The sequence below is a fragment of the Staurois parvus genome, unplaced genomic scaffold, assembly GCF_062004578.1.
Source record: "Staurois parvus isolate SC_StPar_1 unplaced genomic scaffold, SC_StPar_1.0 ptg000282l, whole genome shotgun sequence".
NCBI classification, from domain to species: domain Eukaryota; kingdom Metazoa; phylum Chordata; class Amphibia; order Anura; family Ranidae; genus Staurois; species Staurois parvus.
Window position 1 is genome coordinate 15,766,885 of NW_028318078.1, and position 20,446 is coordinate 15,787,330.

A 20,446-nucleotide genomic window follows, 5' to 3' on the forward strand; every position below is an offset into this window, starting at 1 on the left:
ACACCCAGAATGGGGCACTATTCCTCCCACTGACACCCACAATGGGGCACTATTCCTCCCACTGACACCCACAATGGGGCACTATTCCTCCCACTGACACCCACAATGGGGCACTATTCCTCCCACTGACACCCACAATGGGGCACTATTCCTCCCACTGACACCCACAATGGGGCACTATTCCTCCCACTGATACCAATGATTGTACACTATTCCCCCCACTGACACCAATGATGGGGCACTATTCCTCCCACTGACACCAATGATGGGGCACTATTCCTCCCACTGACACCAATGATGGGGCACTATTCCTCCCACTGACACCAATGATGGGGCACTATTCCCCCCACTGACACCAATGATGGGGCACTATTCCTCCCACTGACACCAATGATGGAGCACTATTCCTCCCACTGACACCAATGATGGGGCACTATTCCTCCCACTGACACCAATGATGGGGCACTATTCCTTCCACTGACACCAATGATGGGGCACTATTCCTCCCACTGATACCAATGATGGGGCACTATTCCTGCCACTGATACCAATGATGGGACACTATTCCTCCCACTAATGCCAATGATGGGGCACTATTCCTCCCACTGATACCAATGATGGGGCACTATTCCTCCCACTGATACCAATGATGGGGCACTATTCCTCCCACTGATACCAACGATGGGGCACTATTCATCCCACTGATACCAACGATGGGACACTATTCATCCCACTGACATCAGTGATGGGGCACTAGTCCTCCCACTGCAAAATTACAGTTATGAAGTAGCAACGAAAATAATTTTGTGGTTGGGGGTCACCACAACATGAGGAACTGTATTAAGGGGTCGCGGCATTAGAAAGGTTGAGAACCACTGTGCTAGAGGATGATCATGGCAGTGCCCCAGTACTAAGGTTCGGATCTCCTAAGGTACAATGATCCGCCCTTCTTTCCAACAGAGACCCTCCTTAATCTGTAGAGATACCCCAGGTGGGCTTGGCATTCCTATGGATGCGGATTGAAGCCTGGAGCGTAGCTCTGACTGGAGAGCGAGGAAGTTTCCTGTGGACAGGATGGTGTCTGGTCGAGGAACTTCTCCTGGGTCTTCGAACATACGTGAGAGAGCGTCTGGCTTTGTATTCTTGGACCCGGGTCGGTATGTGATGTGGAATGCGAATCTGGCGAAGAAGAGTGCCCATCTTGCTTGGCGTGGTCTCAGACGTTTGGCTGTCCTCAGGTATTCTAGATTCTTGTGGTCAGTAAAAATCAAGATTGGATGTAGGGCCCCTTCCAGTAGATACCTCCACTCCTCCAGCGCTGTCTTGATAGCCAGAAGCTCCCGGTCGCCAATATCATAATTTCTCTCTGCAGACGTCAACTTCCTCGAGAAAAATGCTACCGGGTGCATAATTTCCTTGGTTCCCTTCCGTTGGGACAGGATGGCCCCAACTGCATTCTCCGAAGCGTCCACTTCCAAAATGTACGGCAGGGAGGAGTCAGGATGGCTAAGGATAGGGGCAGTAGTAAACAGTTTCTTCAACGTCTCAAATGCTGCTTGAGCCTCGGGCGTCCATCGAAAACGGGTTCCCTGTTTGGTGAGCTGCGTAATGGGAGACACTAGGCCTGAAAAGTTCTTAATGAATTTCCGGTAGAAATTGGCAAATCCTATAAAGCGTTGTATGCCCTTCTTGTCTGTGGGTACTGGCCATTCTAAGATTGCCGAGACCTTCTGGGGATCCATCGCAACCCCCGTGGTGGAGATGATCAACCCCAAAAATGCAATGCTGTGCTGCTCAAAGCTGCATTTGTCAGCTTTCGCATACAGCCCATGTTGGCGCAAGCGTTCCAACACCTTTCTGACATGACCCCTATGGTCTTCCAGAGAAGGGGAAAAAATCAAGATGTCATCCAGGTATACTACCACAAAAACGTCCAGATAATCTCGGAATATGTCGTTAATGAAATGCTGAAATGTGGCTGGGGCATTGCACAGTCCGAAGGGCATGACAAGATATTCGAAGTGCCCGAATCTTGTGCGGAATGCTGTCTTCCACTCGTCCCCCTCTCTGATGCGCACCAAGTTATATGCGCCCCTCAAGTCTAGCTTGGTAAATATGGCTGCCGTCTTTAACCTTTGGAACAGTTCCGGGACCAAAGGGAGGGGGTAACGATTCTTAACTGTAATCCTGTTCAAGTCACGGTAGTCGATACAGGGTCTGAGGGACTTGTCTTTCTTTTCGACAAAAAAGATTCCCGCCCCGGCCGGTGACGTGGAGGGACGGATAAACCCCTTCTCAAGGTTCTCGTCAATGTACTCCTTGAGTACCTCCAACTCTCGCTCTGATAGGGGGAAAATCCGTCCGAACGGAATCTCGGATCCGGGTAGCAGGTCGATAGGACAGTCATAGGCCCGATGTGGAGGGAGAGTGTCAGCACCCCGCTTACTAAAAACGTCTAAGTAGCCGTGGTAGGCCGGGGGAATGATCTGGACAAGCTTGGTGTCCCCGTCGATACAGAAAAGCGACTGGGGAACCACAGAGGTTGGGGCGTGACAATGTTCCTGGCAGTAAGATGACGGAAACTGGATGGACCCCGTCTTCCAGTCAATTTGGGGGTTGTGTGCCTGCAACCACGGGAGTCCCAGGATAACTGGGAACAGAGGGGATGCGATAGCATCCAAACGAAGGAGCTCCAGGTGATGGTTACCCACTGTGGTACGGATAAGTGGGGTCTCCTGGTCCACCAGCCCTGACTTAATATGTGACCCATCTGCTAAAAAGATATTAAGCCCGTGTTCCCTGGTCTGGAGAGGAATGTTCTGTTGGGTGGCAAAATCTAGATCAATAAAGCAACTACAAGCCCCGGAATCGATAATTGCTGTTGCTGACACGGTTCTCCCTGGGAGTAGAATAGACACGAGTATGGCTACATAATTGGCATGATTACTATGTCTAGAGGAAACGGTAGAGAAAATGGAAGTGCACTTACCCAATTTTGCTGGGCAAGAACGCACCACATGACCAGTTCCCCCACAGTATAGGCAGAGGTTGTTCTCCTGTCGTCTCTGGCGTTCCTCCACTGATAGTGAGGGCCGTGCCTGTCCGAATTGCCTAGGCATTGGTGTTCCCCCAGGATCCAAGTTCGCATCTCTTTCTGGCAGGGTTTGGACCGGGGTGCGGGCTAGTGCCCATGGGGGTCCTGGTTCTGGGCTTGACCTCTCTAACCTGCGTTCCATCTGTATGACCAGGGTGATGAGATCTTCCAGAGAGTCAGGCAGGTCCACCCTGGCTAACTCATCTTTAAGTGTTTCAGACAGACCCCTGCGGAACTGGTGGCGTAATGCGGCATCATTCCACCGGGTGTCCCCCATCCAGCGTCTGAAATCAGCTACAAATTCTTCCACTGCCTTGCCGGAGAGAATACAGGGCCAATTCCGCGGATGCTGCCTGCTGCGGATCGTCACAGAGGACTGCCATCGTGTTGAAAAAGTTGGTCACGGACCCTAGGTGGGGGTCGTGGGTCTCCATCAGCCGGTGGGCCCAGCCCTGGGGCTGATCCAGGAGTAAGGAGATGACGAAACTCACCTTCACTGTTTCAGAAGAAAATGTCCGGGGCTGTAGGCTAAAGTACAACTGGCAGGCGTTCCGGAAGGCCCTGAACTTTGTTCGATCCCCGCTGAAGCGTTCCGGCAACGGTACTTGGGGCTCTGGTGGAGGCAACGTGTGGCAGCGGGACCCGCCAGAGGTATGTGCAGGTAGAGAGCCTGATGTGAAGAGGTGGAAGACGGGATACGAGCGGGATGGATGGATGGCAGAGTAGTAAGCGTGGTCAACGAGTCGGGTCAGTAACAGTGGGGTCAGCGTAGTACAAGGCGGCAGGCGGAAGAATAGTCAGGTCACTTGCAGGGGTCGGCAACAGGGGTTCAGATCAGGTACGGAGTATGCAGAAGAGAAGTCAGACTAGCCAGGGAATCAGAGCAGGAGAAGTCAGCGGTGGTCAGGTGCAGGCAGGGTCAGAAACAAATCTAGGATCACAGGAACACAGAAGAGACCATACGGCAATGGGTGTTAGTGCAGGGCAGGTTTAAATAGTGCGCCCTGCCCTGCTATTGGTGCCGGGTGAGCGGCCGCGAGTGCGCATGCGCGGCCGCCGCCGTACAGGTCTCAGAGTCCGTCGGATAGGATGGATCGCTGCTCCGCGCATGCGCGGAGTCACTTGCCGCCGCGATCCCTGACAGCTGAGATAAATTAGATTGTCTAAAAAGGTAGGTGTTCCCACCCTGGCAAGTTCATCTTTAATGGGTTCAGACAGACCCTGACGAAATTGGAAGCACAAAGCTGAGTTATTCCACTGAGTATCTGCACTCCATAGACAAAAGTCAGAAACATAGTCCACTGGTCTTTGGCCTTGTTGCAAGTTGCTCAACATGGTCTCAGCAGTTTTGTGACGGAAAGGATCAGCGTATAGCTGGGACATGGCCAGAAAAAAAGGAGTTCACAGAAGTCAAAGCAGGGTCATGTTGTTCTCGAAGATGATGTGCCCAGGCCTGAGGCTCCTCCAGGAGCAGGGAGATGAGGAATCCCACCTTCACCTCTTCAGATGAGAAGGTTTGAGGCAGAAGAGAGAAGTAGAACTCGCAGGAGTTCTGAAAGGTCCTGAATTTCTTACGATCCCCAGAAAAACGTTCAGGTAGGAGGACCCTGGGCTCAGGAGCAGGCAGTTCATTGAAGGTACAGAGCATGGTCTGTGTAGATGAATCATTGACCCTCTGAGAATCCGAGGCGGAAGAAGAGCTTGACACGAACTGCAGCTGGCCATATAATTGAGCAAAGTCCTTATGCAGGCCCTGCAGAGCATGGGATAGTGCAGTGATTGTCTGACAGAGTGTAGTGAGCAGAGAGGCCTACCTTTCAGACTCCATCACTGGCTGACTGGTACTGTCATGTACCTGATAGAAGTCGTAATTGACGAGGTCAGTCTCTCTTGTATCCAACTCAGGCCCCACTGAAGGTGAAACAGGTGGTGCCGAGGGACAGGAGGAACACGAGTGCCTGTGGATATTGATTGTGGAACTTGCGGCTGGTGATGGACATCCAGTCAGGAACAGAGTTGATGCCAGGACGGCCAGCTGAGGTTAAAGACGCACTCCACTGGAACTGCAAGATCTGTGTACATGGCTTGCCAGAACTTCTGATAAGCGTGAGAACACACCGTGACAACCGGAGCTGATGTAATGACAGACAGAGCAGGCACTCGGCAGGACTGTAGAGCCAAAACTGGAGCCAGAAGCGTAGTCGGAGTAATAGCCAGGGTCAGCAACAAGCAAGTGATGAGGTACCGAAACATCAGACAGGGACAAGGTCAGTAGGAAGCCAGGATCAGAAACTGATGAGCAGAAGCATAAACACGATCCAAGAGCAAGTCAATGGCAAGCTGGGTCAGTAACTGATACACACAGATTACAGCAGGAAACAGGAAGTTAGTTGTAGACTAGTCAGCACTGACAGAGAGTAAGAGCCTCCTTTAAATAGTCTGTCTGGCGCCAGAAACAGTGCGCACGCTCCGGAGTGTGTGCACCCGTGTGCACGCATTCTTGCGCGCATGCTTGAGCCTATGCTCATTTCTATTAGCTAGTTGCTGTACAGGAATTCCCTTACAGACAGTAATCTGGCCTTTTCTTTAGAAAGTTTGGAAACCCCTGATATAAATGATTAGGTATCCTGACACTTGTGGGAATACTAACTATTGGATCTCTTTAACCACTACTGCAGACTTTGATTAATGATGTGTGTTATAAAAAAAAATTATATTAAATAAATATTATATAAAAGAAATTATACAAATATTGGAAAAATTAAATAAAGCATTAGTTTATATTATATATTAATTATCACCACCCTGAAGGATTGCCTAAAATATGCAGCCTCGTTCAACACTCACAATTATTTTTTCTACCGATTCTAAACTGCTCACGTGAGAGGGACATGTAGTAGCTGAATTCACCTACTTTTTCTTTTTAGGTGAACATCAGATGGAGCTCTTGGATTATGTAGCAGCTAAATTCCATGAAGAAGCTGGCATTTTTAAACTCTTGGTAAATACTCTACCATACCAATAAATAACTGTGTAGAAATGTATAAAATGGTTATGATGATATTTAATATAATAACACAGGAATGTACTGTATATCAGTGTTTAACCACCTCCCACCCGCCATATAGTAATATGACGGGCGCAAGGTGGTTCTCTCGTTCTGGGAGGACGTCATATGACAACCTCCCATTCTCACAGCGCATGCGTGGCTCTGGGAGCGCGTGGCGATTGGCAGTGCGCTGTGTCCCTCGGACACAGCGGATCACCGATCACGGAAAGAGCCGAAGATGTCAGCTTGGTCATGTGATCAGCTGTGTCCAATCACAGCTGATCACACGTAAACAGGGAAATGCCGCTTATCGGCATTTCTCTCCTCTCGAGCTGTCACGCTGACAGAGGAGAGGAGAGCCGGTAATCGGCTTTCCGTGGAGGAGACATGTACACTGATCATCAGGGCACTGATGATCAGTGTGCCCTGATGATCAGTGTAGCCCCAGCAGTGCCACATGTCAGTGTCCATCAGTGCCTTATGTCAGTGCTCATCAGTGCCTCGTGCCAGTGCCCATCAGTGCCACATATCAGTGCTTACCAGTGCACATCAATGCCACATATCAGTGCCCATCTGAGCTGCCTTTCAGTGTCACCCATCAGTGCCACCTATCAATGCCAATCAGTGCCACCTAACAGTGCCAGTCAGTGCCGCCTATTAGTGCCTATCAGTGCCATATATCAGTGCTGCCTTTCAGTACCCATCAGTGATGCCTGTCAATGCCCATCAGTGCCTCCTCATCAGTGCCACCTATTAGTGTCCATCAGTGCAGCCTATCAGTGCCCATCAGTGCAGCCTCATTAGCGCACATCAGTGAAGGAGAAAAATCACTTATTTACAAAATTTTATAACAAAAACTAAGAAAAAACTTTTTTTTTTCAAAATTTTCAGTGGTTTTTGGTTTGTTTAAAATGATAAAAATTGTATATGGGTACAGTGTTGTTTGACCGCGCAATTGTTATTCAAAGTGTGACAGCGCTGAAAGCTGGAAATTGGCCTGGGCAGGAAGGGGTATAAGTGCCCTGTAGGCTAGTTTAGAACACAAAATCACAACTTGCTGACAAAAACCCAAAACAGTGTTTTCTGAGTCCAAAGTATTATTTACAGAAGATAGAAACTTATTCTGTGCCACTTACAAGAGAATATCATACTTTATATATGATATCTCAACATTACACTTACAGGACAGCTTCACTTTTAGTGGAGTTATCCTTTAAATATAACCTCCTCCCTCTTATTGTAGCTCCCACTCTTCATTATACAGGGGCTAGACAAAAAAAATCGAACTACACTACATGATTTACAGGTGTGAAAGGAACATGTTTGGCATTGAAACTGGAAGTGATATAACATTCTTTTATTTCCATTGGGAGATGAGACACCTTGCTAACAGTTGGGAAGCCTCACTCATTCATTGCATATGTATGTTTGTTTTATTTTAGCAATCTCAAGCTCGTCCTTTAACCCTATGTAAGTTACATGCAAAAAGAAACAAAAAATATGAAGAATTTTAGTTTCCCTTGCTGTTCTGGCATCTACACTTGGCTAACCTTTGTGACTAAAGTTTGGAATTGCAATTTGAACTTACATTTAATTACAAAGAAATAAACTTTATCACAATGGTTTTTTTTTTTTTTTTATACATTTAGATTATTGATTCTGTTATGGCTCTCTTTCGAGTGGATTTCAGTGGTAGAGGAGAGTTGGCTGAGAGGCAGCAAAAACTAGCTCAGATGCTGTCTAGGCTTCAAAAAATCTCAGAAGGTAAGGATATTTGTTTATTTCATATAGTCTATTCCATGATGTAAAACAATATAAAACATATTTCTTTCTCATCCAATGAGAGACACAGGAAGTCTTTAAAAGAAACATTAGCTGGGCAAAATTTACAGGTATAAATAGGAATGTTAGCGTGGCGGTACTACATGCAGTAGCAAGTGGCAAGTGTGTCCTATTACTGATTGATGGTACACATGCTGCAGGCCAGTCCAGAGACCTTTAATCAAGATGGCAAACAACAGTGTTAGTGTGTGCATGGAACAGCATGTCGTGGACGAACCTGCAGATATTTACAGAAGTCTTCAAGCACAGTATGCTGATGAGACGATTAGCTGCAGGAAGACATTTGAATGTTGTGAACATTTCAAAGATGGCCGTACATCTGTCAGTGACGATCCCGGCTGTGGTGGTTCCCCACCCACAGCAGTCAATCCTGTGAACGTTCAGCATGTGGAACGCCTGATGCTGGATAATCGATGCATAATCTGTTGTGAAATTGCACAAGAGACAAATTTTTCTGTGGGAACGGTGAACACAATGATGACGAAGTGAAGCAGTCTGTCCTAGGATGGTTCAGGAGTACTGACAAGTCTTTCTATGCCCAAGCTTTCCAATCATTAAACACTGGGATGAGTGTACAAATGTACAAATGAGTATGTCAATAAATAAATGCAGTTTCCACTCTGTGAAACTTGTTTTTTATATTAACTGAAAAGTCTTGATTTGACTTGAACACCCCTCGTATATGGGCTGCCACAGCTGACTTCATTATGAAGATGATAGTTGCCTGGCTGACTGGCTGCAACACTTTTTCATTCACTGACCTGGCAAGTATATACCAGGTGAGGTCAGAACTCTTTTTCTGCTTTCTTGATCTAATTAATATGGAGACTGCTGTTACCGACTTTCTGAAAAAGCCATGTCACGGGATCGGTACAGTCTCTCCTGATTCTTTTTAAATGACTATATAGTACCTTTTGAAAACAAGGTTGATTATGTGTACTTGAAAAGTGGAGATAACTATTATTTCTACGGTGCAAAATTAAGTCTTGGTTGTTTTCTTATGTCATTGGATTTCTGGTAACGTTAGGTGTTTATTTCTCTAGTGCAGCGGTTCTCAACCTGGGGGTCGAACGACCATTTCCCAGGGGTCGCCTAAGACCATCGGAAAACACATATTTCCGATGGTCTTAGGAACCGAGACACCGCTGCAGTCTCCGGCGATGTGTGGGCGGGATGATACGCTGCTGTCACCCGGCCACACCTCCAAGATCGCTCAGCAGCTCCGCCTCCTCGCCGCTGATTGGCCACCGGGACTGTAGCTCAGGAGAGGCACACAGGCGGCCAATCACCGGCGAGGAGGTGGAGCTTGGAGAGGAGGAGCCAAGCGGCAGCGCGCGTACATCAAAGAAGACCGAGGGAGCGAGTGAAGAGGAGAGCGGCCAGAGAAGGAAGACAGCTGACAGGTAAGTGAGAGAGCGAGCCCAGGCTGGAGCAGGGGTCAGCAAGGTAAGTATCATTGGTGTCAGTGGGAGGAATAGTGCCCCATCATTTGTGTCACTAATACCAACGATGGGGCACTATTCCTCCCCCCACTGACACCAACGATGGGGCACTACTCCTCCCCCCACTGACACCAACGATGGGGCACTATTCCTCCCCCCACTGACACCAACGATGGGGCACTATTCCTCCCCCCACTGACACCAACGATCGGGCACTATTCCTCCCCCCACTGACACCAACGATGGGGCACTATTCCTCCCCCCACTGACACCAACGATGGGGCAGTATTCCTCCCCCCACTGACACCAACGATGGGGCAGTATTCCTCCCCCCACTGACACCAACGATGGGGCACTATTCCTCCCCCCACTGACACCAACGATGGGGCACTATTCTTCCCCCCACTGACACCAACGATGGGGCACTATTCTTCCCCCCACTGACACCAACGATGGGGCACTATTCTTCCCCCCACTGACACCAACGATGGGGCACTATTCTCCCCTCCACCACACTGACATCAATGATGGGGCACTATTCCTCCCACTGACACCAATGATGGGGCACTATTCCTCCCCCCACTGACACCAACGATGGGACACTATTTCCCCCCCCCTGACCCCAATGATGGGGCACTATTCTCCCCTCCACCACACTGACACCAATGATGGGGCACTATTCCTCCCACTGACACCAATGATGGGGCACTATTCCTCCCACTGACACCAATGATGTGGCACTATTCCTCCCACTGACACCAGTGATGGGGCACTACTCCCACTGACACCAGTGATGGGGCACTACTCCCCCCACTGACACCAGTGATGGGGCACTATTCCTCCCACTGACACCAATGATGGGGCACTACTCCCCCCACTGACACCAATGATGGGGCACTACTCCCCCCACTGACACCAATGATGGGGCACTACTCCCCCCACTGACACCAATGATGGGGCACTACTCCCCCCACTGACACCAACGATGGGGCACCACTCCCCCCACTGACACCAACGATGGGGCACCACTCCTCCCACTGACACCAACGATGGGGCACCACTCCTCCCACTGACACCAACGATGGGGCACTACTCCTCCCACTGACACCAACGATGGGGCACTATTCCTCCCACTGACACCAACGATGGGGCACTACTCCTCCCACTGACACCAACGATGGGGCACTATTCCTCCCACTGACACCAACGATGGGGCACTATTCCTCCCACTGACACCAACGATGGGGCACTATTCCTCCCACTGACACCAACGATGGGGCACTATTCCTCCCACTGACACCAACGATGGGGCACTATTCCTCCCACTGACACCAACGATGGGGCACTATTCCTCCCACTGACACCAACGATGGGGCACTATTCCTCCCACTGACACCAACGATGGGGCACTATTCCTCCCACTGACACCAACGATGGGGCACTATTCCTCCCACTGACACCAACGATGGGGCACTATTCCTCCCACTGACACCAACGATGGGGCACTATTCCTCCCACTGACACCAACGATGGGGCACTATTCCTCCCACTGACACCAACGATGGGGCACTATTCCTCCCACTGACACCAACGATGGGGCACTATTCCTCCCACTGACACCAACGATGGGGCACTATTCCTCCCACTGACACCAACGATGGGGCACTATTCCTCCCACTGACACCAACGATGGGGCACTATTCCTCCCACTGACACCAACGATGGGGCACTATTCCTCCCACTGACACCAACGATGGGGCACTATTCCTCCCACTGACACCAACGATGGGGCACTATTCCTCCCACTGACACCAACGATGGGGCACTATTCCTCCCACTGACACCAACGATGGGGCACTATTCCTCCCACTGACACCAACGATGGGGCACTATTCCTCCCACTGACACCAACGATGGGGCACTATTCCTCCCACTGACACCAACGATGGGGCACTATTCCTCCCACTGACACCAACGATGGGGCACTATTCCTCCCACTGACACCAACGATGGGGCACTATTCCTCCCACTGACACCAACGATGGGGCACTATTCCTCCCACTGACACCAACGATGGGGCACTATTCCTCCCACTGACACCAGCGATGGGGCACTATTCCTCCCACTGACACCAGCGATGGGGCACTACTCCTTCCACTGACACCAGTGATGGGGCACTACTCCTTCCACTGACACCAATGACATGGCACTACTCCTCCCACTGCAAAATTACAGTTATGAAGTAGCAATGAAAATAATTTTATGGTTGGGGGTCACCACAACATGAGGAACTGTATTAAGGGGTCGCGGCATTAGAAAGGTTGAGAACCACTGCTCTAGTGTTACCAGATATGTATACCCAACAACAAATTCGACGTATCCATATTTGAAGCTTTTACTGACTTGTTATTCTGCAAATGTTAGCTGCCAAGCTGGCCTGCTGACTTCTCTGGAAATAAGCTATCTGATCAATTTCGCAAAGGTGGGATAGGAAGCAGGATGCCCTCTACAAGGGCTCACAGGCAGACTTAGAAAGTATTAAAAAAAAAAAAAAAAAAAGTAATTTCAGAAGAGTTCAGAAATGGCATCCCCACATTTCTCTCTCTACAGGTTTTTCTATACTTCAGTCCTGCTGGAATCTGTAATAACAGGATGTTTTCTTCTTACTTTGAAAAAAATGTCAACTTACTATATGTCTGGTTCTAACCTCAACAATTTCCTTTCCAGTTAATACGTTGTTCTTTCTCTCCCCAGAATATAATGTTGCTGTGTTTATCACAAATCAAATGACTGCTGACCCTGGTGCAACAATGACGTAAGCTACCTTATATAAATATGTAAATTATATAAACATAGTCTTGTAGAGCATTAAAGTGGAAATCCAGTCAAATACTAACTATACTTAACCACTTGCCTACCAGGCACTTTTACCCCCTTCCTGCCCAGGACAATTTTCAGCTTTGAGCGCTCTTGCATTTTGAATGACAATTGCGTGGTCATGCTACACTGTACCCATATGAAGTTTTTATAATTTTTTTCACACAAATAGAGCTTTCTTTTGGTGGTATTTAATCGCCACTGGGATTTTTTGCACTATAAACAAAAAAATATCAAAAAATTTAAAAAAAAAAGTTTTTCTTTGTTTCTATTATAAAATTTAGCAAATAGGTAATTTTTCTCCACTGATGTGCGTTGATGAGACTGCACTGATAGGCAGCACTGATGAGGCAGCACTGATAGGTAGCACTGATGGGCACTGATAGGCTGCGCTGATGATGTGGCACTGATGAGACGACACTGGTGGGCATTTATGAGGAGGCACCGATGGTGCTACACTGATATGCAGCAATGATGGACATTGATAGGCAGCACTGATGAGCGGCACTGACTAACGGCACTGACTGGCGGCACTGCTGGACACTGATAATCAGTGCCCTGATTATCAGTGCAGATCTGCTCTGTGACATTTGCCGGTTATCGGCAGTACTTTCTTCACACTGTGACAACAGCTGTATTTACTTTGTGATCATTGGACACAGCTAATCATGTGGTAAAAAGCTGCTGTGATTGGCCTTTTACCTAGGCATGTGATCAGCTGTGTCCATAGGACGTAGCCGTCTTTCAGCTATAGTGCGGTTGTAAAGTGGTTAAAGTGTTACTAAACCCACAACAGTAAAATCAGTCTGTATATGCAGTAAAGCATGCTTGTTATACTCACTGTGGAACCTAAGGAGTTAATCCTCTGCATTGTGTAATCCTCTGCATTTGATCCTGACTTCTCTGATCCTCCCCTTTTTACAGTGTCCCCCCTCTTATCTCCTGATAAGACATATATTGCGTGGAGTCACTCTGCACATGCTCAGTTTTGTGTGTATTTCTAGAGAGGTTTTTTTTATTTTTCTTGGGAGAGTACATGTGATTAGCACAGAACCAATCAGCACTGTCCAGACAGAGGTCAGGGGTACTGCATCCTCCTAGAGCAGAATGAAAACTCCTCCTACAAGCTTTAACCAGTGCTCTGCTGGACACTGATAGAAGTCACATGCTCTGACTGCTGATGAAGGTAATTAGCAGTATATATTTACTAAAATAATTACACTTCCATGTTCTGTGTACTGTGGGAGACCTGATATAGTGAATGCAGGGTCCTGGGTTAAGTAACACTTTAAAACCACTCCTACCCCCATTCTAATTACCTTGTAGAGGAAAGATGTCTATACTTAGCTATTCTGGGGGCACTCTGGTTCAGTCATCGGCTCCCAGCACCAGCTTCAGTGTAGAGGAGGGACAGCCAATGACCAGATAAACCTATGGGTGATGTCACTGCCCAGGATTTGTAGCTGCTGTTGGCGATCTTTCTTCTTCACTGAAGCTGACTGCTGGAGAGATCATGTGGCTGGATGGGAGCACCCTCAGAATAGGTAAGTAGGTAAGTATATTTTATATATTTATTACAGGTACTTACATAGCACTGTCAATTTACACAGCGCTTTACATATATATTTTACATGCACATCAGTCCCTAACCCTCAAGGAGTGCACAATCTAATGTCCCGAACTCACATTCATACAGTACATATACATACTATGGCCAATTTAGACAGGAGCCAATTAACCTACCAGCTTGTCTTTGTAGTGTAGGAGGAAACCAGAGTAGCTGGAGCAATCCCGCTCTGGCACAGGGAGAACATGCAAACTCCAGGCAGGTAGTGCCATGGTTGAGATTCAAAACAACGACCCTAGTGCTGCCAGCCAGAAGTGCTAACTGTGACGATCGCAGCATCAGACCCGAGCCCTTCTCACCAAACTCACGACCGAAGGACTAGCCAATCTAAAACCATGCTGTGACGTGCGTAACAATGCCACGCCCAGCTGCACCCTGCACAAAGATTTTCCAGCTAATGGACCACAATCTGTGTACTTGCAGCCTGGGAGCTATTGTTACTGGGTCAGGTAAATTACGCAATTGACCCTTCACACTGCCACCACCTCCTTTTTGTACAGAGAAAGAGGAAACTCGGCAATATCAGCAATAACACTATGATGTTGAATAATCGTCTGTATACCACTGTCACCGCAGGCAGGGTATATAGAGGTTTAAACACACAGTAGTGCTCTTCAGAGACAGGGGTTCTTAGTTTGCATTAAAGAGCTTTAGAAACAGTTCAACACTTTCAGAAAGTAAGATTTATTCCGAAAAGGTCAAAAGGGTGCAATAAAAATATTTACAGAAAAAGATGTAGCCAATATATATATAAATATACAGAGAGCAATAACACAGCAAAGAGATAACAGAAAGGAATTTAGAGAGATAAAGTACTTGCCAAAAGTCCTGGTTTAAGCAGCATTCAAGCTTCAGAGCAACAGGGCCTTCTCCCAAAGTTGGTTCCGATGTTAAAAGGGAGAATCTTCAACTTCGCTCAACTCAGCTTAGCTTAACTCTCTGCCCCAAGCATAACAGCTTTTCTTGGAACTCAGCAGGGTGTCTCCTTGAAGCAGAGAACCAATCGCCTCATTTGGGGAGGGAGTTTGTAGGCGGAGGCCCCAGCTAGAACCAAAATCCCTCGCAGCTTATATTATGACCCATAACTTACCCTTGGTGCATTTAGCAGCCTTGCCACTAGTAGATTAATATGCAGACGCATCTGCTGAGCGTCTAGATATGAAATATAACATAACCGCTGTGACGGTTAAGGAGATATAATTTTCTGCTCTGTAGATGTCAGCTAGGGAGTGTAATATATCAGGCGACTTGTATTAAAGTGACCACTCTGAATTTATGCCTGGTTTTTATGTAAGTCTTTCATATTCCAAGATATGAAATCATAGGGGAAAATGGATTTTGAATGTGATGTCTGGTTTACGGTTTATCTGGAATGTCTTTGAAGCTCAGTGAGGACTTGGTTTATGGCTTTACGATCCTTTTCCAGCAAGAGTCTCGCAGACATACGGGGGCCAGGCTAATTGGGGTTTATAACCATGAGCTCTCCCGCTGGGCCTTGATGCCTTTTTGAACTCAGCATCCAGGGACCTCGTGTCACTCAACAGAGAGGGAGGGGGGATTTGTCTAGGAGAGAGAGATACAAGATGGAGGATCGCGTCCATCTTTGTATGCACAATTACTACACTAAGCACTTAGCCACTGCGCTGCCCTCATATAGACATCTTTCCTTTACAGGTTAGTTAGAATGGGGGTCTTCTATTTTAAAGTGGTTGTAAAAGCTGAAGGTTTTTTATCTTAAGTGTGCAGCTCCCCCCTGCAGTCCCCCTATTACTTACCTGGGTCTGATACTGATCCAACATAGTTTAAAATAGCCGGGGCTCTCTGGGTCTCTGTCTTTCACTATCCCTCCACAGTCGGTGAAGAGGGGGTGGGGCTCAGCCACGCTCTGTTTGTTCATAGACACACAGAGGCGACTCGGGAGTGAGCTCGCACAAATGTTCCCAGAGCAAGAAGCTTAATCTGGGGACACTCAGCAGGGTGGTGGGGCCAGAAGCACCTCAAACAAGTTATGGTTGGATGCTTATGGATTAAATTAAGCACAATCTTTTTGTATTTCTCAGCGCTATCAATGGGATCTCAATAGAGTCACAGTTTACTTACCCTATGAACTCTCATTCTGTCGGTTACATTCTTTGAAAGGTGAAGCAGATGAAAAATGGGACCCTTCTTACTGGTCACTGGGTAGAACGGATGACTCAGGTGCAGAGATCTCGCCTCAGCAGACTCTGACAGATATATAAAGACAGAGGTTAAAGTAGAACTACAGATTTTTTTCTTCATTTTGGATAGAGTCTGGGAGGGTTATAACTACTGTCAGATTTCTTTTTGCCATCTGTGTACTACTGGGAAGATTTACCTTCACCTCCTGTTCCATAGCCAAAACTGGAAATGAGTTCTACAAATAGATACAGATATATTCACAGCTAATAGCTTCACATTATAAAATATGTACACGCTATAAATATGTGTTGGACTAGGAAAATACCCCTAAATGGTTAGATGCACTCACCTTTTGTAACAAGGGGTATAAAGGTAACTGCTGTTTGCGATTTGCTCGAATAATTACAGGCATGGACAGTGACTACTGAAGGGCCTACATACCACTGTTCCAAATTCCAGCCCGGTTTCCTCTCTAAACTGGTAGCAAATCTTTCCTCCTCCATCACCTACAAGGCCTTGTTTCAATCTTCCATTTGTAGGTTAGGATAACTCCCCAACAGATTTACACAAAAGTAAGCATTATGCACCCATGGAGGAAGAAAGATTTGCTACCAGTTTAGGAAGCTTTCTCAGATCCTAGATTAGGTAGAACATCATGTTCCAGCCTTTGAAGCAGTTCACATTCCAGAAGTGGACAGATAGCAGGCAGACTGTTTCAGTTGTCAGTGCCTGGACCAAGGGAAATGGGCCCTTTATCTGGGGTGTCTTTCATCAGATTTGCCTTCACTGGGGCATTTTGGATGTAGACCTGTTGCTTCCAGACTCAGAAGGTTCCCAGGATTATGGCCAGCGCAAAAGATCCTTGGGCCAGTGCTGTGGATGTGCTAGTGGCCCTGTGGGACAGGCACATTCTTCTCTATGTTTTTGCCTCTCTAAAGCTCCTTCTGCAGTTTCTGAGTTTATAAAGGGAGAGCATTCCAGGCTCCTGGCAGCTCCAGATTGGCCACGTAGGGCTTGGTTCACAGACCTCATTCGGCTGGTTGCAGATGTAACTTGGTGCCTTCCACTTTGGCTGGACCTCCTATCTCAAGGCCCAATACTTCATCCTGCTTTACAGTTGCTGACTTTAATGGCCTAGCTGTTGAAACCCAGGTTTTGAAGGTCAGAGATCTGTCTGTAAAATCTTTTTCTCTGAGTTCATTGAAGGATATAGCCTTGTTTAACTGGTTCTTGGTGTTCTGCTTAAAACTGCTGGCTTCTAACTGGATGTGTATTTGCTGATGGGGGGATTGGCCACAAGCAGACACCCTCCCCCAGAATGTGTTCTAATCTTTTGCTTTTACCTAGCATCCTACTCATGCAGGTTACATAATAACTCAATGCTCTACAGATCCAACTGTGTCCTTCAATAAATTCAGAGAAAAATATTTTACGGTGGTACAAAAAACTACATTTGTTTAATAGAAATAAAGGGGTGCTGTTATAGGTGTTACATATGAGGTAGAGGAGGTAGAGTATATATTATGTATGGGGTTTTTGTAAGAGAGAAGGTCATGATAGGTCATATGTAATGAGAGAATATAATGTTTTTGTAGTTGATTAGAAAAGAGTGGAATGGTCTTTGGATACTTCCTCTCCTATAATTTCCCCCATTTGTTGAACTACATCTTGCCAAAATTCCTGTATTTTGGGACACTCCCACCATATATGTACCATTGTGCCCTCCTTCCCACATCCCCTCCAGCAAAACAGTGAATTCTCTGGATGTAACTTATGACCTCTACTGGGTGTAACATACCGTCTTGCTATAAATTTATAATTCATCTCCACTGTGTTCATGTCAACAACCCCATATGCAATCTAAAAACTTTCTTTCTCTGCTGTTCACTCAACTGTGTTTTCAACTTTTTTACTCATCTACTCATAAACAGTGGTAAAAAGGGTTCAGTCATTGTAGTAAGTGTCCTATAAATGTGCGAAGTGCAGTGTTTTTGTGTTACCTTGCTCTATTGCTCTAATGGTGCAAATTTTTAACCTTTCTCAATGGCTGTGGGAGTGATACAGCAAAATGTCTCAGTTGATAGTACCGCCATTCATTCATCATCCGAAACATTTCCTTTTTCTGTTTTAACTCCTGTAAAGTGTTTAACTCCCCTTCCTTCATAATATCCTTTAACCGTGCATTCCTATCTGTAATCTATGTTTCTTCAATAGTGCTCATCCATGGTGGGAAACAATTCGTTCCCACCAGAGGTATTAATGGTAAATTATACTCCCATCCATTTTGTTTGTGCATTACATCCCATATCCTAAATACATTCTTAGTTAACCACTTCCGTACCGCCCTATAGCAGAAATACTGCTACAGGGTAGCACGGGTGTGCAAAATCACGTATATATTCGTAATTTGCGCTCCTGCTGTATTTGCGGGCCAGGGGGGCGGGTGTCGTGATTTGATCCCCAAGGGATCAATCATCCGATTTAGACCAGTGATTGTCAGCCTAAGTCGGATGATCGATCCCTGTCCTATCAGGGATCTTCCTGTACCCGTGTTTACAGGTACAGGAAGTGATGACATCTCTCTCTGGGTACATTCTGTCCCAGAGAGAGAAGAATCAAGATACAGTGAGTAAAAGCAGCGCACACTTTTCACAGTTAGAACACTTAAGGACACATTTAACCCCTTGATCGCCCCCCCCCCCCCGTTAACCCCTTCACTGCCCAGTGTCATTAGTACAGTGTACAGATTTTTTGCTGATCACTGTATTAGTGTCACCGCCGGCAACTTCAGATAGCGTTAGCGTCAGTTAGCGCCCCTCCTAGCTAGCGTCAGATTGCCCGTCAATACAGCAGTAATCACATTTAACCCCTTGATTGCCAGGAACACGCTCACATACACAATAAACTTCCATTGCTAGTATAGTGTCTGAACAGATCAATATCTTTCTTTCAGATCAGCAGTGTTTACTTTAGTACAGTGTCCCCAAAAATGCAGCGTTAGCGGGATCAGCCCCCGCGTTTAGCCCCTACCCCCCCCCCCTTCTCCCCCAGCATGTGCAGTGTCAGTAGATCATTGTCACTTGATACATTACACACAAAACTGCAGTGTTCGCAGAATCGGGCCTGATCACTGTTAGCACTTGCCGGTAAATTTTTTTTGTAGTGGCTCAAGCAGTCCCTGACAGTCAGGTGCTGTTTTTCCCATGAGTCGCACTAGGTACCTATAAATTTATTGGTCAAAATGTCAGTGGAAAGGTACTCTAGTGAAGAGGCCTACAGTATTCTGAGCATGTTAGGTGAGAGCGAAGGGGAAGACTCCCTGACACAATCAGCCTCAGAATATGAACCTGTAGACAGCAGCGGCACCCTGACAATGGAGAAGAGGTTCCTGCTAAGATCAGGCGTACCTGACCCCGTTCCCAGGTTGTTGAGATGTTGCAATCGCATGATGACTCTCATATGCAGCAGTGTGCCAGTACTAGTGCCGCTCTACCTTTTGTGCCAGTACTAGTGCCGCTCTACCTTTTGGTGAACTGGCGAGCACCAGCAGCCTAGTACATCCTGGTCTTTCACATACCAGCACTGCAGTATCCCTTGGTGACGTGGCGAGTCCCAGAAGTGCAGTACAAGCTGGTGCAGTGGCGAGCACAAGTAGTGTCCTGCAGCCACCAAGAATTCACACACAGGCTCGTAGAGCCCCTAGTGTCCTTCCGGATGTGCTTGCAAATCCCAATTGGCAGCCCACAAATTCTGCAGCACCCGTACTTGCCCCATTCACTACCAAACCCAGAATTCAAGTGGAAACATCAAATTTAAATACTCCCCTTGATTTTTTGGAGCTGTTTTTCACGGAAGATTTGTATGCATTGATTATGGATCAAAGCAATTTATATGCACAAGAGTTTATCACCGCCAACCCATATTCAAACCTTGCCAGACCATTTGCATGGAAACCTATTACGGTTTCCGAATAAAAAATTTTTTTCGGCCTAACCCTCAACATGGGCATTACTAAAAAAAATAAAAATGAATTGTGGTTGTATTGATCCACAGACCTGTTTCATCATATGCCTGTGTTCTCTGCTGCCATGGCCAGGCATAGATATGAGAGTATAATGCTTTTTATGCTTATCAGCGACAACACACTCTGTCATCCTCAGGGTGACCCTGAATTTGACCAGCTTCACAAAATTCGGCCCCTCGTAAATCACCTTAACCAAACAAATTTGCAGATGTCTGTACTCCCCAGCAAAACATCTACATTGATGAGTCCGAAAAGCCAGACGCTGGTACAAAAAAGTGTTTATTTATTTTGGTTGGCTTATATAATGCTTTTGTGCTTTACAAAGCAACTA

General features: G+C 46.9%; 1 protein-coding gene across 1 annotated transcript in view; it reads left to right on the forward strand.

Moving 5' to 3' along the window:
- The window catches only part of DMC1 (DNA meiotic recombinase 1), a 205,709-nt gene that overhangs the window by 146,320 nt on the left and 38,943 nt on the right, over positions 1-20,446 (forward strand). Inside the window, exons 8-10 of the mRNA XM_089681997.1 lie at positions 6,022-6,095; positions 7,793-7,907; positions 12,182-12,242. Coding sequence (XP_089538123.1) covers positions 6,022-6,095; positions 7,793-7,907; positions 12,182-12,242 — 250 coding nt within the window. The remainder of the gene's footprint in view (positions 1-6,021; positions 6,096-7,792; positions 7,908-12,181; positions 12,243-20,446) is intronic.